Below are 20578 nucleotides of genomic sequence, written 5' to 3'. Positions count from 1 at the left end.
CCTCCTGGGCTGGCCAGTTTTCCGATCTCCTGAGTTTGCACTCTCTCAGGCATCTTTGAGGTTGTCTTCTTTCTGGAGTCTTTATTTTCTCCTTCCCCTCTTGCAGATGAGAGTAATGTCCTTCTCAGTTCCATAGATGGGGCGGAGGAAGTTTACAGAGCTCTCTTCTTCTCCACCATCTTGGCTCCTCCCCAGTCATCACCTCTTAAACTTAAATATATTTCTAGTCTGTGTGACCTCTTTTAATAAGCTCCATGTATTTATAAAAAGTAGATATACTTTTAACTTATACAAATAAGAGTAAACTTTATAAAATATCTCCTTAGATCTAGGGTTCACAAATGCCAGTCTTTGTACCTCTGGCAGACTGCCTTTATCAGAATCCATTGTCCTATATAGAGCTTTTCAGAATTAAAAAAACGTAAACCCAGTTATTGTTATATCAATCTTTATGACTTATACACAAAAAATGCATGCATATGTATGTGTGTGTGTGTGCGTGCATATATATAAACACACATATATATGTGTAAAACTCACGTCTCCATTCAAAAACATATCTTGCAAGTTAGGTCATATTAAATAACCATATAATAATTACCTTCCAAACATATTAATGTAGTTTAATTTACTTCTATGACCTTGGTCAGAATGGACTAAAAATATTCCAGAAAGAACATTTATTCTTTGTCCATCAGATTTTTTGGAAGAGATTTGGAACATATTTTCTGTTTACATAAAAACTGGAAAATATTGCTCAATTCTATACCCAGAGGGGCCTGACTGAAAAAGTGTCCTTTGTTATCCAGGCATTGCCCTACAAGTGAGGCTCCCATGTATTAAAATGCCTTTTAGCATGTAAGTTACTGAATCTCAACATTAACCTACTTGAAGTAAGCTCTGTACTAGTGAGATAATTTGCAAATAGCATTTTTCAGAGTAATTTAGTATTCAGATTTATTTGTAATGATAACTACCCTTAAAAAAAACTAAGTAAAGTTCTCAGTGCTCAGATAATGCCTCATTTTCCTATTTATTTATTTCATTCACAACCACTTTTGGCAAGCTGCTAGATAATATGCCATTATATTCTTTCTTTAAAACTCTGCCTCTCTAAAGCAGATTTTGATTTTTATTTTTATAACTTAGAGGGGAAGATAGAAATCACATTCTCATATTCTTAATTTTCCCTTAAAAAAAATTGAGGCTGGAGAACTAAAAGAAAACATGGAGCCATCTCTCAAAAGGCCTTCACTTAAAGATTATTAACTTAAGGCTGATAATCAATAATCTAGCACTTGTTTGGTAATTCAAATCATGTCAAGAACCTGCAAGTGAAGTAAGAAACATACTTGGCTAGTTGAAATAAATGTCAAATACAACAGAAGATACTTGGGCCTGTTTACTGAAGGAATGACTCAATTTATTATAGTATTAGTAAGGCCAAACCCAAAGTACCACTGCAAAGTAGGAATGAGAAAGGTAGACATTCATTCAGTCATCAGATGTTTATTGTATCCCTATATGTATAGAATTTGCATTTGTATGTTCTTCCCCAAGAAAGGAAGGAAGAAATAGGGATTTATATTAAAATTTGCAGTCTGTATTCTAGCTTCTGTCATTTCTGTCTTGTTATAAGCATAAGTTTATTGTTTGTTTTTAATCACTACCAAGTCGGCAAGTAGAAAATAACTATACTGGGATAAAGATGGTATGATAGTTAGCTAGGTTCTCTCACTATGTTTATGTTCCCATACATAGCCTCACCTCAGTAAGACTTTTGGGGTCTCTTGAATTATAGAAATTAATGATGTCCTTGTGAATGTCAATGATTTACTTTATTAGGCTTTAATTAGTCTTTTCTGATATTTGAAATATAAACCTTGTTTTTAAAATTGTTTACACAGCTACAGAAAAAGGATGGATTGCTTTACTTTTGTTCAAGGTAGCTGGAGATGGGAGGAGAGAATCTGAAGGGGATTGTTCAGTGCTGCTTTTTCCCCCATCTTCTCACCCCATCCTATGGTTATTTTTTAAAGCACAGAAGCTTGGGTGGCTTCCAGTCTTGAACAGGATAGTCTCCCTGTGCCATTACCTTTCACTGTCAATAGTACATGTCTGTGCCTAGACCTTTTATTTTCTCTTCTTGAACAAGTCTGTTTGTGAGACTTTCTTTAAAATGTGACTTACTCCTTGTGTGTCAGTGCTGGTCTCTTCGGCTATAGCTTTTTGTCATATTTGGGCTTGACTTCAATTACTTCTTTACAGTCCTAACCTTTCCTTTGACTAAGGGATAAAACTTACCTCTTTATTTCTTATCCTTTCAATAAAAAGATTCATGGGACTTAAATCTGAGGGGTTTAACACTTTCTTAAGCCCTGTCAGGGTTGTTCTCCCTTTTGGTTCAATATAGACTTCTTTGTTGTAATTTAATAACTATGCAAGTCTATGCAAGGTAAAACAAAAAAAGGGTAAAGTCTTTTTTTCTCTGATGGCCTTTTATTTAATTAATAGAAAATATATACCTTTTTAAATTTGGTCATTTTGGTAAAAAGCAGAGGTGCTCCTGGGTGGCATAGTCAGTTAAGCATCTGCCTCAGGTCATGATCTCAGAGTTTGTGGGATCAGGCCATCATCAGACCCTGCACTGACAGTGTGGAGCTTGGGGATTTCTCTCTTTCCCTGCCCTGCTTGTGCTTGCTTGCTCTCTGTCTCAAAATACATAAATGAACATTTTTTCAAAAATCAGATAAAATTCTATTTTCGAGGGAAAGTTTCCAGGAGAAATGCTTCCCACATTCATAAGTGAAAAGTATGATCTCATTCAGAACTGTGGGGAGATTCTTTCAAATAAAAAGGGGGAGAACTTTTTTCCTCTATTCCCCTAGGGTAGCTAGGTTCCTACTTTCAGGCTAAAGCTAAAATTAGTTTAGCTATAGTATGTAATAACTGGAACTTTTGTAATCTTTTACTTGAATCTCCATTCATAATACTTTTCTATGGGGAGATGTATGCAGGATGTCAAAGTGGTTTACAAATGGACTTCTGATGAATGCCTATAATCTAAAAAATAAGATATTTATTTTCCTTTTTAGAGTATTAAGACTAGAATGTATATTTAGTAGTGACCATATTTTAAATTGATTTAGCTTTCTTAAACTATAGTTCTATTGTATAGTCTGTGGGAAGGAAGATCTACTAAGGCACAGGTGACATTATGCATTATACATCATAAAATGTATTCTCAAAAGGAGAATGAATTTCTGAAATAGCTTTTGAAATAATCTAATTTTAATGTTTTTATATATATCTCATGTCTTTGCTTATGATTGAATATTATTTAATAACCTGCTGTAAGAGTTTCTCTGTGATACTTGTTATAAATTTGTTGGTTAGTCGGGTTTTTGTTTTTTTGTTTTTTGTTTTGTTTTTTGTTTTTTTTGTTTCTTTTTTTGTCCAGATGGAGTAGTAATAATTGTTGACTCTGGATTTGTTTTAATTTTTTTTCTCAGTTTTAAGATTTCCTAATTTTTCCCCCCTTGGTAGTTATTTGAGTAGTAACATGTTTGTCTATTACTAATTAAGGTTTTTCTTTAATAACAGATTTATATCTAAAACTGGAAGATGTGACCCATAAATTTAATAAGCCCTGTATAATGGATGTAAAGATAGGGCGAAAGAGTTATGATCCTTTTGCTTCATCTGAGAAGATTAAGCAACAAATCAGCAAGTACCCATTAATGGAAGAAATTGGGTTCCTGGTGCTTGGCATGAGGGTAAGAGGGATTATTGGTAACATTTCTCTTTACATGTTTTTCCATTGGAAATTATAGATGTTATAATATTTATATATTATAAGGTAATATATTTTGGATTTGGGTTGCCCATATTTCCCCCAATGAGGGCAGAGATTTTTATCTCTTTTGTTCACTAATATATGGTCAGTGTTTGGAATGATTCTGACACCTAGTATGTAATTAGTAAATGAATACAAGGCTGAGCTACAAGACTCTGGGTCAGATAATTTTTTTTAATAAGCTTAAGTTTAGGTGCAATGTAAATAACATGATAAGTGTGATATTTATGATTTTGCCATGAGACAGTGCTAAATTTATAAGTTCAGTGATTTTTCTATATTTTTTTTAAGAGACAAGGAAAATTAAAAATTAGGCTATAGCTTCAGACTGCGATTTAAAACAGTTCTTTTTGCTCATGATTCTGTGGTTTGGCAGTTTGAATTGGGCTCAGGCAGACAATGTGCTTATCTCACTTAGAGACCTATCTCATCTAATGGGTCAGCGAGAGTTAGATAGTCTAACAACTTCACTCTAATGTCTGGGAAATGGTACTGTTGGCTGGACCCTTCTCCCTGTCATCTCACATGTCCCAAAAGGCTAACTGGAGCTTTTACATATATCACATTCCAAGAAGGCAAGGGTGAGAGCTAAAAGAGCTCTTGAAATCTATATTAGGAAGTTATTTGCTATTATGTCTATGGAATTTTATAGGTCAAAGTATATCACAGGGAAACAGACTCAGGGAACCTGAATATTAATAGGGAAAAGAAACACACTCTACTTCAGATGGTAGGAATAGAGAAATCACAATACAAATGTCAGTGCACACAAGAATGGGAAGGATTTTTGAGGCCATCTTTGTAAATAATACACCACAGATAAAAAGTAATGTGGACTAAAATCCTCTAAACAATATGCCTTCTAGATGTGTGGATGTAAAATTTATATATATGATAAATGATTGTTTACCTTTAGAAGCATAAGGGGTAGTTTTGAAATTCATTATGTAGAATGATATATAGGTCTTCCTTTTGACTTTTAAACAGGAAAGTTAATAGGAAGCATTATACATGAATTGGTAATGTGATGGTAATAACAACACAGTTGAATTTGGCATTCTTATTTTAAATAAAACCAAAGAAATTAGAATAGAAAACTATAATTAAATATGGGCATATCGATACAAAGGTAGACACATAATGGTTAGTAGCAGACCTATCTACTGAAACTTGGCAGGTCAGAAAGGAATGGCAGGAAATCTTCAATGTGAGAGACAGAAAAAATATGCAGCCAAATATCCTTTATCCAGCAAGACTGTGATTCAAAATAGAAGGAGAGATAAGGTTTTCCCAAACAAAAATTGAAGGAATCTATCACCACTAAACCAGCCCTACAAGAGATACCAAGGGGGACTCTATGAGGGAAATGTTGCAAGGAACACAAAGTACCAGAGACACCACTACAAGAATTAATCCTACAGATAACACAATGACTCTAAACCCATATTTTTCAATAATAACACTGAATGTAAATAGACTGAATGCTCCAATCAAAAGACATAGAGTATCAGAATGGATAAAAAACAAAAAACAAGACCCATCTGTTAACTGTCTACAACAGACTCATTTTAGACCTGAGGACACCTTCCAAATGAAAGTGAGGGGATGGAGAACTATCTATAATGCTACTGGAAGTCTAAAGAAAGCTGGAGTAGCCAAACTTATATCAGACAAAGTGGACTGTAAAGTTAAGGCAGTAACAAGAGATGAAGAAAGGCATTGTATAATAATTACAGGGTCTATCCATCAGGAAGAGCTAAGCAATTATAAATGTCTATGCAGAGCAACTTAATACATAAAACAATCACAGACATAAGCAATCTTATTGATAAGAATGTGCTAATTGCAGGGGACTTTAATTCTCCACTTACAGCAATGGATAGATCAATTAGACAGAAAATCAGAAAATCACTAAAATAGTGGCCCTGAACGACACATTGGAACAGATGGACTTGACAGACATATTTAGAACTCTACATCCCAAGGCTACAGAATTCACTTTCTTCTCAAATGCACCTATAGATTCTCCAAGATAGATCACAGACTGGGTCCCAAAGCAGCCCTCAATAAATATTAAAAATTTGAGGTTATACCATGCACACTCAGATCAAGTGCTGTGAAACTTGAAATCAATCACAGGAAAAAGTCTGGAAAACCGTCAAAAGCATGGAGGTTAAAGAACACTGCACTATGGGCGCCTGGGTGGCTCAGTCAGTTAAGCATCCAGCTTCGGCTCAGGTTACGATCTCACAGTTTGTGGGTTCGAGCCCTGTGTCAGGCTCTGTGCTGACAGCTCAGAGCCTGGAGCCTGCTTCCGATTCTGTGTCTCCCTCACTCTTTGACCCTCCCCTGCTCACACTGTCTCTGTCTCTCAAAAAAAAAAAAAAAAAAAAAAAGAATAGTGCACTAAAGAACAAATGGGTCAACCAGACAATTAGAGAAGTTAAAAAACATATGGAAACAAATGAAAGTGAAAATACAACAATCCAAACCCTTTGGGATGCAGCAAAGGCAGTCCTAAGAGGAAAATACATTGCAACCCAGGCCTATCTCAAGAGATAAGAAAAATCCCAAATACAAAATCTAACAGTGCACCTAAAGAACCTAGAAGCAGAGCAGCAAAGACACCCCAAGCCCAGCAGAAGAAGAGAAATAATAAAGATCAAGGCAGAAATAAACAATATAGAATCCAAAAAAAAAACAAACCAACAACACATCAAGGAAACCAAGAGTTGGTTTTTTGAAAAAATAAACAAAATTGGTAAACTTCTAGCTGGCTTCTCAAAAAAGAAAAGAGGGAACACCCAAATAGATAAAATCACAAATGAAAATGGATTTATTACTACCAATTTCTCAGAAATACAAGTAATTATCAGGGAATCTATGAAAAATTATATGCCAACCAACTGAACAACCTAGAAGAAATAGACAAATTCCTAAACACTAACACACTACCAAAACTCAAATGGGAAGAAATAGAAAATCTGAACAGACCCATAACTAGTGAAGAAGTTGAATCAGTTATCAAAAATCTCCCAATGATGGCTTCCCTGTGGAATTTTGCCAGACATTTAAAAACAGAGTTAATAACCCTTCTTCTCAAGCTATTCTGGAAAATAGAAATGGAAGGAACACTTCTGGACTCATTCTACGAAACCAGCATCACTTTGATTCCCAAACCAGACAGAGATCTAACAAAAAAAGAGAACTACAGGCCAATATCTCTGATGAATATGGTTGCAGAAATCCTCAACAAGATACAAACAAATCGAATTCAACAGCACATAAAAAGAATTATTCACCATGATCAAGTGGAATTTATTCCTGGGTTGCAGGGCTGGTTCAATATTTATAAATCCATCAAGGTGATACTGTCAGTAGATGCAGAAAAAGCATTTGACAAAATATAGCATTCTTCCTTAATAAAGACCCTCGAAAAAGTCAGGAGCCCTTCTGCTCATGCCTTCTCTGTCTCTCTCAAAATAAATAAGTAAACTAAACAAAAACAAACAAACAAACAAACAAAAAAAACAAATCCCTCCAGGAAAGTTATGCCTTTGAACAGAAGAATTCCTTAATATCACTGAACTATACTGAAGTTTACCAAATTCAGGAAAACCTTGGTTTGCAAGCATAATTCATTGCAGCTATGCTTGTAATCCAAAGCACTTATAATCAAAGTGATTTTTAGAAATAATGGAAACTCAGACGGTTTGTTCCACAACCTAAAAATATTCATAGAAAAATGAGTATAGTATCATAATGTAATACAAAATAAGAAAGTAAGTACAAAATAGTAAGAAAAATAACCAAGTTAACCACTTACTTTTGAAAACTTTCATGGCTGGTGTGAGGGAGACAAGAGAGTTGAGGGTTATTGTGTAGGATTTCTGCTATCACTAATGGAATCACTGCCATCTATTGGCTCAATGTAATCTTTTTCTTTTTGTGCAACTTTTTAATAAGGACCCTAACCAATGACACCTGCCATTGCCTCCTTTTGAAGATTTTGCAGATGTGACATGCATTGTCGTTAAACAGATTCATCGGTTGTACTCCTTATAGCCTTATTTGGTGGTGGTTTTCTACAAAATTTCTTATTTTGTATATATTACAAAATTATAATCACTTTTCTATGAATATTTTTGGGTTGTGGGACCAACCACCATCTGCGTTTCTATTCTTTCTAAATTTGCTTTGATTTACAAGTGCTTTGGATTACAAACCTGTTTTTGGAACAAATTATACTACCAAACCAAAGTTTTAATGTACAACATTGTGTAATTTTAAGGTGTACAGCATGTTGATTTAAGACATTTATATATTGCAGTATGATTACTACTTTAAGCATTAGGTTATCCAACACCTCTATCATTTTGAGAATCCTCTTTTAAACTTATTTACGTGTATAGAGAACATGAGTGGTTTTTTTTGTTAACACATTCTGGAAATACTTAACTATTCTTGTAAGTATGATTTTTTCCTGTAGTCACATGTAATTTTTGATATTTATAAGAGTATCTTCCATTCATCGTAACACTTTGCTCAAAATAAATTCTATTTCTATAATAGGCAATAGGTGTTAAAGCATATGGTTGTAATTAAACTTTTTCAGTGAAGTGTAGCATTTGAGATAGATGCTAATTAACTGTAACAGACTACAAGTTTTAAAATATCAATTTCTAAATCAGTATATTCTTAATGCTTCTTTAAAAATATTTCTTTAAAATTTGACAGAGTACATTGTTGTACTCTGTCATGGTTCAGACCCCAAAAAAGTATGGAAGTAGGGTCACCTGGGTGGCTCAGTCAGTTATGTCCCCTACTCTTGATTTCAGCTCAGGACATGATCTCACTTTTTGAGCTCAAGCCCCACATCAGGCTCTGTGTTGATAGCATGGAGCCTGCTTGAGATTTGAGATTCTCTCTCTCTCTTCCTGTTTCTCTCTCTCTGCTCTTCCCCAACTCATGCTTTCTTTAATGAAGAACAAATAGTAAACAATAAACAAATAAACCTTTAAAAGTATAGAAACATATGCAGTGAGAAGTCTCCTTCTACACAGCATACTACATTATATTTTTTTCCCCAGTGTATCCTATCAGGGAGATTTTTAACATACACAAATACTGTACATACGTGTTCTTTTATCACAAAACCCACTCTGAACACAGTTCTATATGTTGCATTTTCTCCCAGTTAACATATCAAAGAGATCAGTCCACAGTGGCACACTATTATTATACCATGATTCAACTAGCTCCCTTTCATGAATCCTTTGATTGTTTTCCATCTTTTTCTATTACAAATAATGTTTCAATTGAGTAAACAGAAGAAATAATCAAGAAAACTGAAAGGTAGCTGACAGAATGGAAGAAGATATTTGCAAATGATATATAAAGGATTAGTATCCCAAGTCTATGAAGAACTTACCAAACTCAACAACCAAAAAGTAGATAATCCAGTGATGAAATGGGCAAAAGACATGAATGGACACTTTTTCAAATAAGACATCCAGATGGCTAACAGACATGAAAAGATGCTCAGCATCACTCATCATCAGGGAAATATACATCAAAACTACAATGAGATTCTGCCTCAACCTGTCAGAATGGCTAAAATTAGCAGCTCATGAAACAACAGATGTTGATGAGGATGCAGAGAAAAGGGAACACTTTTGTTGGCTGGTGAATGCAAACTTGTGCAGCCACTCTGGAGAACAGTATGGAAGTTCCTCAAAAAATTAAAAATAGAGCTACCCTATGACCCAGCAATTATACTACTAAGAATTTATCCAAAGGATACAAAAATGGTGATTCGAAGTGGCACATACACCCCAATGTTCATAGCAGCACTATCAACAATAGCCAAATTATGGAAAGAGCCCAAATGTCTATTGACTGATGAGTAGATAAAGAAAATGTGACATATACATATGCATATACATACATACACAATGGAATACTACTCGGTGATGAAAAATATTTGCAACAAGGTGGATGGAACTAGAGGGTATTATGCTAAGCAAAATAAGTCCGAGAAAGAGATCATATGACATTTACTTGTGTAGAATATAAGAAACAAAAGATGAGCATAGGGAAAGGGAGGCAAAAATAGATAAAAACAGAGGGAGCAAATTATGAGACTCTTCAGTACAGAGAACAAACTGAAGGTTGCTGGAGGGGTGTTGTGTTGGAAGATGGGCTAATCAGTGATGGACATTAAGGAGGAGACTTGCTGGGATAAGCACTGGGGTTTATATGTAAGTGGTGGATCACTAAATTGTAGTCCTGAAACCATTATTACACTGTATGTTAACTAACTTGGGTTAAAATGAAATTTTAAGAACTTTACAGAACAATAAACAAATGAGTAAACGGGAATTGCTAGGTTTCTATGAATTTGTAATTTTAATGGATATTGGCAATCTGTTTCATACAGAGCAGTGATTTTGAATGAGGGAGTGTTTTGTGAGGGAGACATTTGGCAAAGACTGTGGACACCTTTTTTTTTTTTTTTTAATAGTTTGGGGGAGGGCTCCTGGTTTGTGTGAGAGCTGTTTGATTTATGTGAAATATTCATGTCCTTTGTTTATCTTCCCATAAGTGTAATCATGCCCTTTGTTCATTATATAAATTTTAAACCTTTTCTTTGTGTTTATTTTGATTATGTGCTTTTTGATTTCTGCATGGCAAAAACGCAACATTTTTTAAGACATATTGTATATTAAGAGAAATTCTGAGTTTTGGTTGGAAATGTCTTTTCCAGTTATCAGTTATTCAAGGATTCTTCCATCTTTGGGGGACACTTTTATCATTTCCATTTGTTCATTTTGATGTTCGATGTGTTTGGAATTTATTCTGGTATAAGGTATAAATACAAATGTTTTTTTGGATCATACTACCACCCTTTAATAAATAATCCACTTTCTGCTGATTTAAAATACAAACTTATCACATACAAACTTCTAATGTACTTGATTCTAAAAATATGTTTTAGTGAAATCACTGTCTTGGAGATGTCTGCACTCCCATGTTTACTGCATTATTAGCTATAGCTAAGATATGGAAACAACCTAAGTGTCATCTAATTGAATGGATAAAGATATGGTGTGTGTATACACACACACACACACACACACACACACACACACACACACACACACACACACCAATGGAATATTATTCAACCACAAGAAAGAAGGAAATCCTTCTGTGCAACAGTGTGAATGAACCTGGAAGGCTAAGTGTAGTAAACCGAAGAAAGATAAAGGTCATATGGTACCACTTAAATGTAAATTAAAAATAAGCTGATTTCATGGGAACATTAGAATGGTGGTTCTTAGGGGCTTAGAGGAGGGGGGTGGGAGAGATATAGGTCAGAGGGTACACATTTTTAGCTATAGGATGAATAAGTTCTGAGGATTTAATGTACAGCATGGTGACTATAGTTAATAATACAGTACTGTATACTTGAAATTGAGAGTAGATTTTAAGCATTCTCACCACACATGCACACAAAAAAATAAGTTAACTCTGAGGTGATCCACATGGTTAATTATCTTGATCTTTATCATCATAGGGGCACCTGGGTGGCATAGTCGGTTGAGCGTCCGACTTTGGCTCAGGTCATGATCTCACATTCGTGGGTTCAAGCCCTGCATTGGGCTCTGTGCTGACAGCTCAGAGCCTGGAGCCTGCTTCCAATTCTGTATCTTTCTCTCTGCCCCCACCCCCCAGCCCATGCTCTGTCTCTCTCTGTATCAAAATAAATAAAACATTAAAAATCATTATACAATGAATGTATACAAATTATGTTGTATACTATATATATATAGTCAATTATTATAGTCAGTTATTCCTCAATAACACCCTACCAGATACTAAAACATATGAATAAAATGTTTTAGTATCTGTTAGGGTGGCAAGGTTATTCCCTCATTATTATTATTTGGATTTTTCCTGCCTATTGGCTTTTTTTATATTTACTTTACTTATTTTGAGAGAGAGAGCATGACCAGGGGAGGGGCGGAGAGGGAGGAAGAGTGAGAATCCCAAGCAGTCTCCATGCTTAGCGTAGAGTGGGGCTCAGTCCCACAAACTGGAGATCATGACCTGAGCCGAAATCAAGAGTCAGACGTTTAACTGACTGAGCCATGCAGGTGCCCCTATTCTTGTTGTTTTTTAATGTGAACTTTAGTTTTAGCTTATATGTAAAAAATTGTTGTTTTGTTGTTTTGTTATAATCTCATTTTAGTTGTTGATTAATTAGAATTGATATCTTTTTTATTTTTTATTTTAATTTTTTTATTTTATTTTTGAGAGAGAGTGTGTGAGCAGGGAAGAAGGGCAGAGGAAGAGAGGGAGGGAGAATCTTAATAGGCGTCATCTCAGCATGGAGCCAGACTCAGGGCTTGATCCCACAAACCTGGGATCATGACCTAAGCTGAAATCAAGAGTCATATCCTCAACTGATTGAGCTACTCAGGCACCCCAAATCGATAGCTTTTATCATGTTGAATTTTATCTTTGAGAACATGGACATGTGTTTGTGTGTGTCTTAGGAATGTTTTAAAGGTGTCTTTATATAGACTTACATCTGTTTAGTTTATCTATGTTTTATTTGTTTTTGCATTTGTAATTGGGGTCTTCCATTATATTTTCTAACTTCTTATATATATATGGAAGCTTATTTTTGGTTTACCAGTTTGTACTAGCCATTTGAAGTTTTTATTGTTTGTATTAGTTTTTCAGTTGATTTCCCAGCATACAACCATTATCTACAAAAAGTAATTTTTATCTCCTCTTCCCAAATTATTTTATCTCTCTTTCTTATTTGTATTTGCTAGAAATTCCAGAACAATGATAGTAATGATGATAAAAGACATTGTAGTAGAGTATTTTTTCTAAAAGCTTCTTGTATTTTAGGACAGTGCTTCCTTAATTTCCTTTTTTTTTTTTCTAAGTTAATGTTTATTTTTGAGAGAGAGAAAGAAATAGTGGGGGATGGGCAAAGAGAAAGGTGGACACAGAATCCGAAGCAGGCTCTGGCTCTGAGCTGTCAGCACAGAACCCAGCGCTGGGCTCAAGCTCAATGAACCATGAGATCTCAACCTGAGCCCCAGTCAGATGCTCAACCAACTGAGCCACCCAGGCGACCGCCCTTAATTTCCTTTTTAAACTTGGTACTTACCTTGGTGGTTTGATATAGATCCACCAATATGATTCTTTCACATTGGAAATACTCACTTGTCCTTTTAAAGAGTTTTATCAATAAAATATATAAATTTGTTAAGCCTTTTTAGCAACCACTGACGATATGGTTTTTTCTTTGTAAATCCATTAGAATGAAAGTAGATCTTCCCAACTTTAACTATCCTTGCATTGCTGAATAAACCCCACATAGTCAAGGACTATTAGTTTTTAATATTCAGTGCTTTTTGTCACAGGTGTACCATGTTCATTCTGACAGCTATGAGACACAAAACCAGCACTATGGAAGAAGCTTAACGAAAGAAACTCTAAAGGATGGTAAGGGTTGAAAAACCATATTTCAGTGTACAGTTATCAAAATGATTCTAAAGTAGTTTCAATTTTAATTTTTCCTTGATATAATGATTCAGTGCATAATAAACTTAAAAAATAGAAGAAACATATTTACACAATTAGACTAGTCATAATTTCTGGTTTGTAATACATCAAAACCCTGGATCCATGACTGTCATCTTTTACATTTTAGTCATTTCTTATTTATTAATATATTTTTTAAAATGAACATCTGTGAATCAGCCATATAGCCCAAGCTTTAGAACTAAAGGTTGTCTTTAAAATCCATATATGTATATTATAGTATATCAAAACTGCTTGTTATATAAAAGACTTTAAATTGTGTAGTGTCATATGTAATGCATTTTTATTGAAATATCCCATGTATAGTTAAGCCATATGTTATAGGCTTCTAGAACTATATAATAAATAAATGACATTAGAAGTGATTTAAATAAAATCTGTTAACATGCCTCTAACATATTTATAGCCAACATATTACAAAAGCAATATCTTAATAAATTCCTGGAAATAATATTCTATTAGAAGTTTGTTCTTAGCTATGCCTAAGATAGGAGAGAGCTTATGTGTAGTATAAATAGTTTGAGGAAAAAGTTTCATTTTATGTATAGAAAATAAACATACATACTGTGATCTTAAGATAGTATTTTGCCTTGGTTTACTTAACAAATAGCAGGATAATATTCAGATTTGCTCTTTATTAAAATAGTTTACAGGCTAACGTGAATATACTTTCTAGCAATTTCTGTTCCAAAGTGGGAGGAACAAGCTATTTAGAAGCAGAAATCAACTTGCATATACCTATAAATTCTCAAATATTTAAATAAGCATATATTTAAATAGGTAGAAATAATTTTAAAAGAGGCCTAATAATCTGATAACTTAAAACATGTAAAAGTATCCATTTTGGATAACATTCAACCTGGAGTATTGTCGATCCCCAAAGAGAGCTTAACTTTTGTAAAAACTGATTTAATCAACATTATTAGGAACAGAAAAAATTTATTGTAGTTTTGATTTGGTATTTTGGTAATGGGCCGTTGCCACCATTATAAGTGGTAATGATTTGACTCTAGGTTTTAGACTAGCTCCTGACTGTGATTCTAACAAATAAGTAAGCTTACTGAAAAATCTCTCACACTAGCAAATGAAGCAGATCTTGGAATCACATTACTTAAGAGAATATATAGAGAGAACTAAACTACCAGTCTACATATAATAATCTTTTTATCTAAATAGTATATTTAATTTTACATAATGTCATTTTTTTCTAGTAAGAGAATCTTAACTAGAAATCAAATTGAGGTCCAAGTTTCTGTGTCTGACTGGAATTTTGCCTGCTTAGTTTATTGTAAGGGTGAATGGGGGAAAAAATTGAAGAATTGTATCTAAGATGAATTTACTTCTCAAGTGATAACTAGTATATAATTTCATTATAATCCTAATATTTTTCCTCTTTTAGGAGTCTCCAGGTTTTTTCATAATGGATTCTGCTTAAGAAAAGATGCTGTCTCTGCCAGTATTCAGAAGATTCAGAATATTCTGCAATGGTTTGAAAATCAGAAGCAGCTTAACTTTTATGCAAGTTCATTACTGTTTGTTTATGAAGGTTCATCTCGGCCAACTACTACAAAAACAAATGACAGAACCTTGGTAGAAAAGTTTTTGTCCACAGGACAATTGTCAGACACAGATGTACTGGAGTACAATAATAACTTTCATATGTTAAATTCCACAGAGAATGGAAAAATAGACACTTCAGAAGGCAAAAGCTTGTCCAAGATGTATGCTCGTCACAGAAAAATGTGTTCAAAAAAACATTACAGTCAGACTTCATTGAAAGTTGAAAATATAGAACAAGACAATGGATGGAAAAGCATGTCACAGGAACGTTTAAATGGAAATGTACTTTCCCAACTGGAAAAAGTTTTCTGCCATCTTCCCACTGGTTGCCAAGAGATTTCAGAAGCAGAAGTGCGAATGATAGATTTTGCTCATGTGTTCCCTAGCAACACCGTAGATGAAGGATATGTTTATGGGCTGAAGCATTTAATTACTGTATTGCAAAGTATTTTAGACAATTGAATCCTCTGCTGTGGCCTTTTTAAAGGATGGAGCAATCATAATAAAAGCAGCAGTCAATATTTCTACACTTGTAAAGTTATGTAAAAAATTTATATTGTGAGTCCACATTTTGTCTTTATACTTTTGGTAGAAGGATTATCTTTTTTATAATCTTACTCAGGAAAAGTATATGTTCACTAGAAAACTATGAAGCATAAAAAACCTAGGAATGTTATGCAGGGAATGTGGTGGTACATGGCTTAAACATCTATTTGGCTCAAGCAAAATGCAAACCATTATTCAGTCATTAAGAGTTTATTTAGCTTTCTGTAGCCAATTTGTCATGAAATTTCTGCCCACTAAACCTTGACAATGAGTCATATCTAAACTCATTTAATTATTGGAATCGTTTTAAAAATCTAGAAAGCACAGGTTTTTGTCCTTACTATTGCTATGAATGAAGCTATTAAAACTGGAAAAAATTCTACTTCAGAAAGTTAAGTACTATTTAGGTTTTATATTAAAAGTTCAGACCAGCATGTCAAAAGGTGCTTCTTAGTAAAGTGATTTACAGTGATTGCATTCCAAAAGCAGATTTTCTCTTTTTTCTGTTTATGTGCCTATTTCAAAATATTATATAAAGATAATTGAAATGAACAACAACAACAAAAACCTTGAAATTATGGTCACTAATAATTATTCTTGCCAGGGTTAGAAGAAGAAAAGTCATTTGCAAGGAACAAAATGTATTTCTTTTAAAATTTTTCATTGATGCAAAAATTAGAAATGTATTTACTACATTGTGAAAAATGTTATAAACCATAAATACCTTTTTCTACCTTTTCTCTCTCTTATTTTTCCTTTAAAGAGCTTTTGAGAGTTTTTTCTTTCAAAATTCATGTATTTATATGACCCCCATTTAGTTAAGCAGTAGTATATATTGCTAAGAAGTGTTTCTAGAATTCTAATAAGCAGTGAAGGACACCACCCAAAAGTACCACAGGTAATTAGTGCATCTCTATAAGTATGGTGCATATCAAATATATGCTTCTATTTCACTCTTACTCAAAACAGTTTTATATCCTATTCCAGATAGAAATTATAATTTAAATTGTGATGGGTGGGAAAATTAGATTCTTAAGTATTATCTGTGCTTCACATCTACTATCCTTTAAAAAATAAATAGTTATTTGTTATTGAAAACATTTGAAACTTTAAAATTAGACTTGCATATGTTAGATATTTATGAAAGCATTACTTGCACTTTGACTCAGTGATAACACATCTAAGTAGTTAATAGTTTTGCCATATTGAAAAATGGTTTATATTTGTGAGCTTTGAACTTTCTCCTCTCTTTTTCTCCCAGAATTACAAACTAAGCTTTTAAATCTAAGCGTTTTTTTAAAATGTAAAGTATCACAATTTTGTGTTTATCTCACCTTCCCAGTCTAAATGTTCTTCGCAAATATCTGAGCACAAACAGAAATACCAAATGCTCTATGAATTCTATGCTTAGTAATTCTAGTAAACCTGAATAACTTTAAAACTCTTACACATTTTGTTATAGCAGAATTTGTTGTTAATTTTTTATTTAGAGTCAGAGTAAGTATTTTCCATAGAAACTTCATGTTTTTATCTACTGCCTAAATGGGTATGGGCAGTAGCTTTTTTTGTGTGCAGATGAATTTCAAGTCCTAATAAATATTCAAAACTTTTTTATTTTAATTTTTTTTCTCCTACAGCATAGACTTTTGTTGTTGTTGTTATTTGGACAGTGGTTCAACACTCTTAAGCTCAGATAATTAACAATTTTGAGTCTTAAAGAGGGTTTTTTTGAATGGGAACATTGTACATCAGACTATGTACAATGAATTTAAAAAATTTAAATATTGCCAGATTTTTTGCACATTTTAGCTCAATAAAGTGTGAATCAACTGTTCCAGATTTTCTTTATCCATATGTAGAAATATAGTTTTGTAAAAATCAATGTCTTACCTTTTTGATACAATAGATCATATTTTTTTTTAATAAAACAAGAAGCGTTTTTATCTTTTATTTTTCAGGGAAGGGATTAACAGTTAATTCTGTTTGTTTACATTTTTTATCACTGTTATCCAATGCCCATTTTATGTTTATAAGTAAGCTTACATGTCACAGAATCAGTCTCTGTCTATGTAATCTACATGTGAATATTTTACTCTGTAGCCCAGTCATTTAACATTATGCTGAAATTTACCACTGTGGGGAAGAATAATTACACTTTACCAAGCATGTTTAAACATATACATGTTTAATAAATAAGCATAATAAGGATATAGTTTGGGTTAATAGGATTACTGTAGTTTATTTCCTCTAAGAAATATAAATAATGATTTTAGTGCATTTCTTATGGAATGCACTCATGAAAAGGACTTTAAGAAATTGTGGATAATGAATAATACATTTCTCTAATAAAAATTTAAATTATGGAATAGTTTTATAATAAAGTATTTACATTAATTGATATTTTAATATGGATGGAAGTTGCATAGATTCAAGTAAATTAAAAATTGATAAATGCTAAATATTTTATCTAAATAGTTTTTCAAGAAACAGTTGTGAAAATGTGTATATTAAATGGTTCTAATGTGGAACTTGTATTTTCAACTCAGTATTCATTATTCTTTGTTTTATGTGTCTGGAAAGATCATACTTACAATGTCTCTTCATACTACAATTTGCTATTGTGAAGCTTTAGATTGTGTTAAATTGAATAAGAACTTTATGATTTTGATTGAGTATAATTTACTATTTTATGATTTCCAAGATGATGTTCTTCATGTTATCTCTGTAATGTCTATATATTAAATTTATAATATAACTTAAGAAAAATGAATTTTCAGAGATATTTCATTGTAATTTTCATATTTCATATAACTGAAAACATGCTTCTAGGATTGGGAATATTGAGATGGGATGAAAGAATATAGTATGTAACTTTATTTGTGAAATTACAGAAATTTTGTTCACTATTTTTAAAATATTGTCATCATTTTAGTACTCTTTTAGTAGTTAGGCATTTGATACTTTAAAATTTTATTTGTTCTTAAAATTGTTTACAATGCTTTGTGATAATCTTCCTTATCCAGTGCCTTTAACCTTGATTTGATGTTTGTAGCCTCAGTTATCCTTTCACTACATCCTGTAATATTTTTATAGCCTAGACATTTTCTTTTTATAAAAAAGTGTCAATTTATCATGTAAAGAGGTAGCAATTGCCTGTCAATGCTTTGGAAAGACAAATAGAGTTGCCTATGGAGGCCAGGCTTCTTAATTCATTCAAAAATATTTACTGGATGTCTACCATGTGCCAAGCATTTTTAGCCCCTGATTATACAGCTGTGAACCAACCAGACAAAGCCCTAAGCATTTTCAGCATTCTGTCTAGATGGGGTGGGGTTGGGGACTTAATTAAAATAGAGATACAGAGAAATATGCATTTAATGATAATAAATTTAATTAGCGTTTGAGATTGTGTAAAAATAATTAGTAAGTAGAGCTAAAGCAACACAATATGTTAGAAAGGTTAAAAATACATTGCAGCATTATAATCTCTATTTGACTTTTGGGTTCAGGTAGCAATTATAGATAACATAAAAAGGCCTTAATTTTTCACTTTTCTTGCCAGTAAAGGTATGTTTATTTTAGGCCGTCCATTTAGAGTAGTGTTTTAAAATAGCACAACTGTGAAAAACATTCCATTACATATTCACAAGCAACTTACTGCACATTTTAAAAATTGTATTTTACAATTTAGTTCAAAATATTTTAGGCCTCAATCTGATCTTCAAATCACTGGTATTTTAAATTTGGCAATGAATATGAAATTACTTTTTGACTTACAGAATGCTTGTATTGTTACTTATACTATTTGTTAATATTTTAGAAGGTTGGAATCTCTGGTCTTTTGATGTTTAAATTCTTGTTACTTATTGTTGATAGTGTCTAATGAGAGGAAATAATGTTCATGTGATTAAATAAATTAGAATATAGTTGGAAGAAAATTTTTTTTATTGTTAAAACTTTGTCATCATGGGGTTAAAGTTTGGCCTGGTGTTCACTTACAACATATATTAACAAGTTTATGAAGTGAAATAGTTTCAAGTATGATGTGTAATGCACCTGCATATAAATAAAATTGGTGTGCACAAAGACACTTTACTATAGGGAGCTGTACTGGAAGATTTATGAAAGCATGTGAAATTGCACCTAAAATTGTATTAGTGACTATGCTGAATTTATTGTACTTGATGAGTGAATGTATTTAGTGTAGTCAAAGTTACTTTGGTTTAAATGTCTAATCAATGTCTCCTTTTAATGTGTTTGTAATTTGTATTATTGATGGGGTATTCTTGGACTACAGGGGTTATTGTCAATGTGTGATTTGTGTTTTTATTTTATAGACTCATCTAATGTGATACTGGTTTTTATAAGTGATATTTAGATAATTCTAATAACTGTATATTTGACAACCTATTAAAATGTTTTGCATTGGAGCTTTTCTTCATTAATTGTAATATGCTAACAGACTCATGGTAGTTTAAAAAGAATTTATTGACTCAACAAATATTTGAGAGAATGTTATATACCAGAAACTATAGAAATTATTAGGAATTCAAAGCCGACAGGATGTTAACAGAAAAAAAGCATACATATTGCAGATGAAATGGTATGTAAACTTTTTGCTTGAATATTTATGTTTCTATCAGATGAACTAAAATCTTTAGAACCAACCTTATAGGAGAAGTAGACTATAGGAGAAACCAGTTGACTTGGCTATGAAAAAATATTCTAGAATTGTAAAACTTCAGAAGTAGGTAAGATAGTTTGCTTGTATTTGAATTTTCACAAATCAGTTACTTAATCAGTGACCTAGTTATGTTCATTCATTAATCAAAAAGAGAGGGTACTATAGAATACCTATGCTATACTAGGCACCTTATTTACCTCTGGAAATTTTGAAAAGCTGCATAAGAGATTCAGAACATGTTCTTGAGATATATACTGTCTGGTCGAAAAAAATTAATATGGGGTAAGTATTATTGGAAGTATAAT

At 32.8% G+C, this 20578-nt stretch overlaps 1 protein-coding gene across 1 annotated transcript in view; it reads left to right on the top strand.

Moving 5' to 3' along the window:
* The window catches only part of IPMK (inositol polyphosphate multikinase), a 65109-nt gene extending 45090 nt beyond the window's left edge, over positions 1 to 20019 (top strand). The window contains exons 4-6 of the mRNA XM_029931715.1: positions 3604 to 3776; positions 13303 to 13384; positions 14883 to 20019. Coding sequence (XP_029787575.1) covers positions 3604 to 3776; positions 13303 to 13384; positions 14883 to 15505 — 878 coding nt within the window. The 3' untranslated portion in view covers positions 15506 to 20019. The remainder of the gene's footprint in view (positions 1 to 3603; positions 3777 to 13302; positions 13385 to 14882) is intronic.
* Positions 20020 to 20578: the final 559 nt, after the last annotated feature.

This window comes from Suricata suricatta, chromosome 2 (genome assembly GCF_006229205.1).
Source record: "Suricata suricatta isolate VVHF042 chromosome 2, meerkat_22Aug2017_6uvM2_HiC, whole genome shotgun sequence".
Lineage (NCBI taxonomy): Eukaryota > Metazoa > Chordata > Mammalia > Carnivora > Herpestidae > Suricata > Suricata suricatta.
This window is presented reverse-complemented; position numbering and strand designations above follow the sequence as displayed.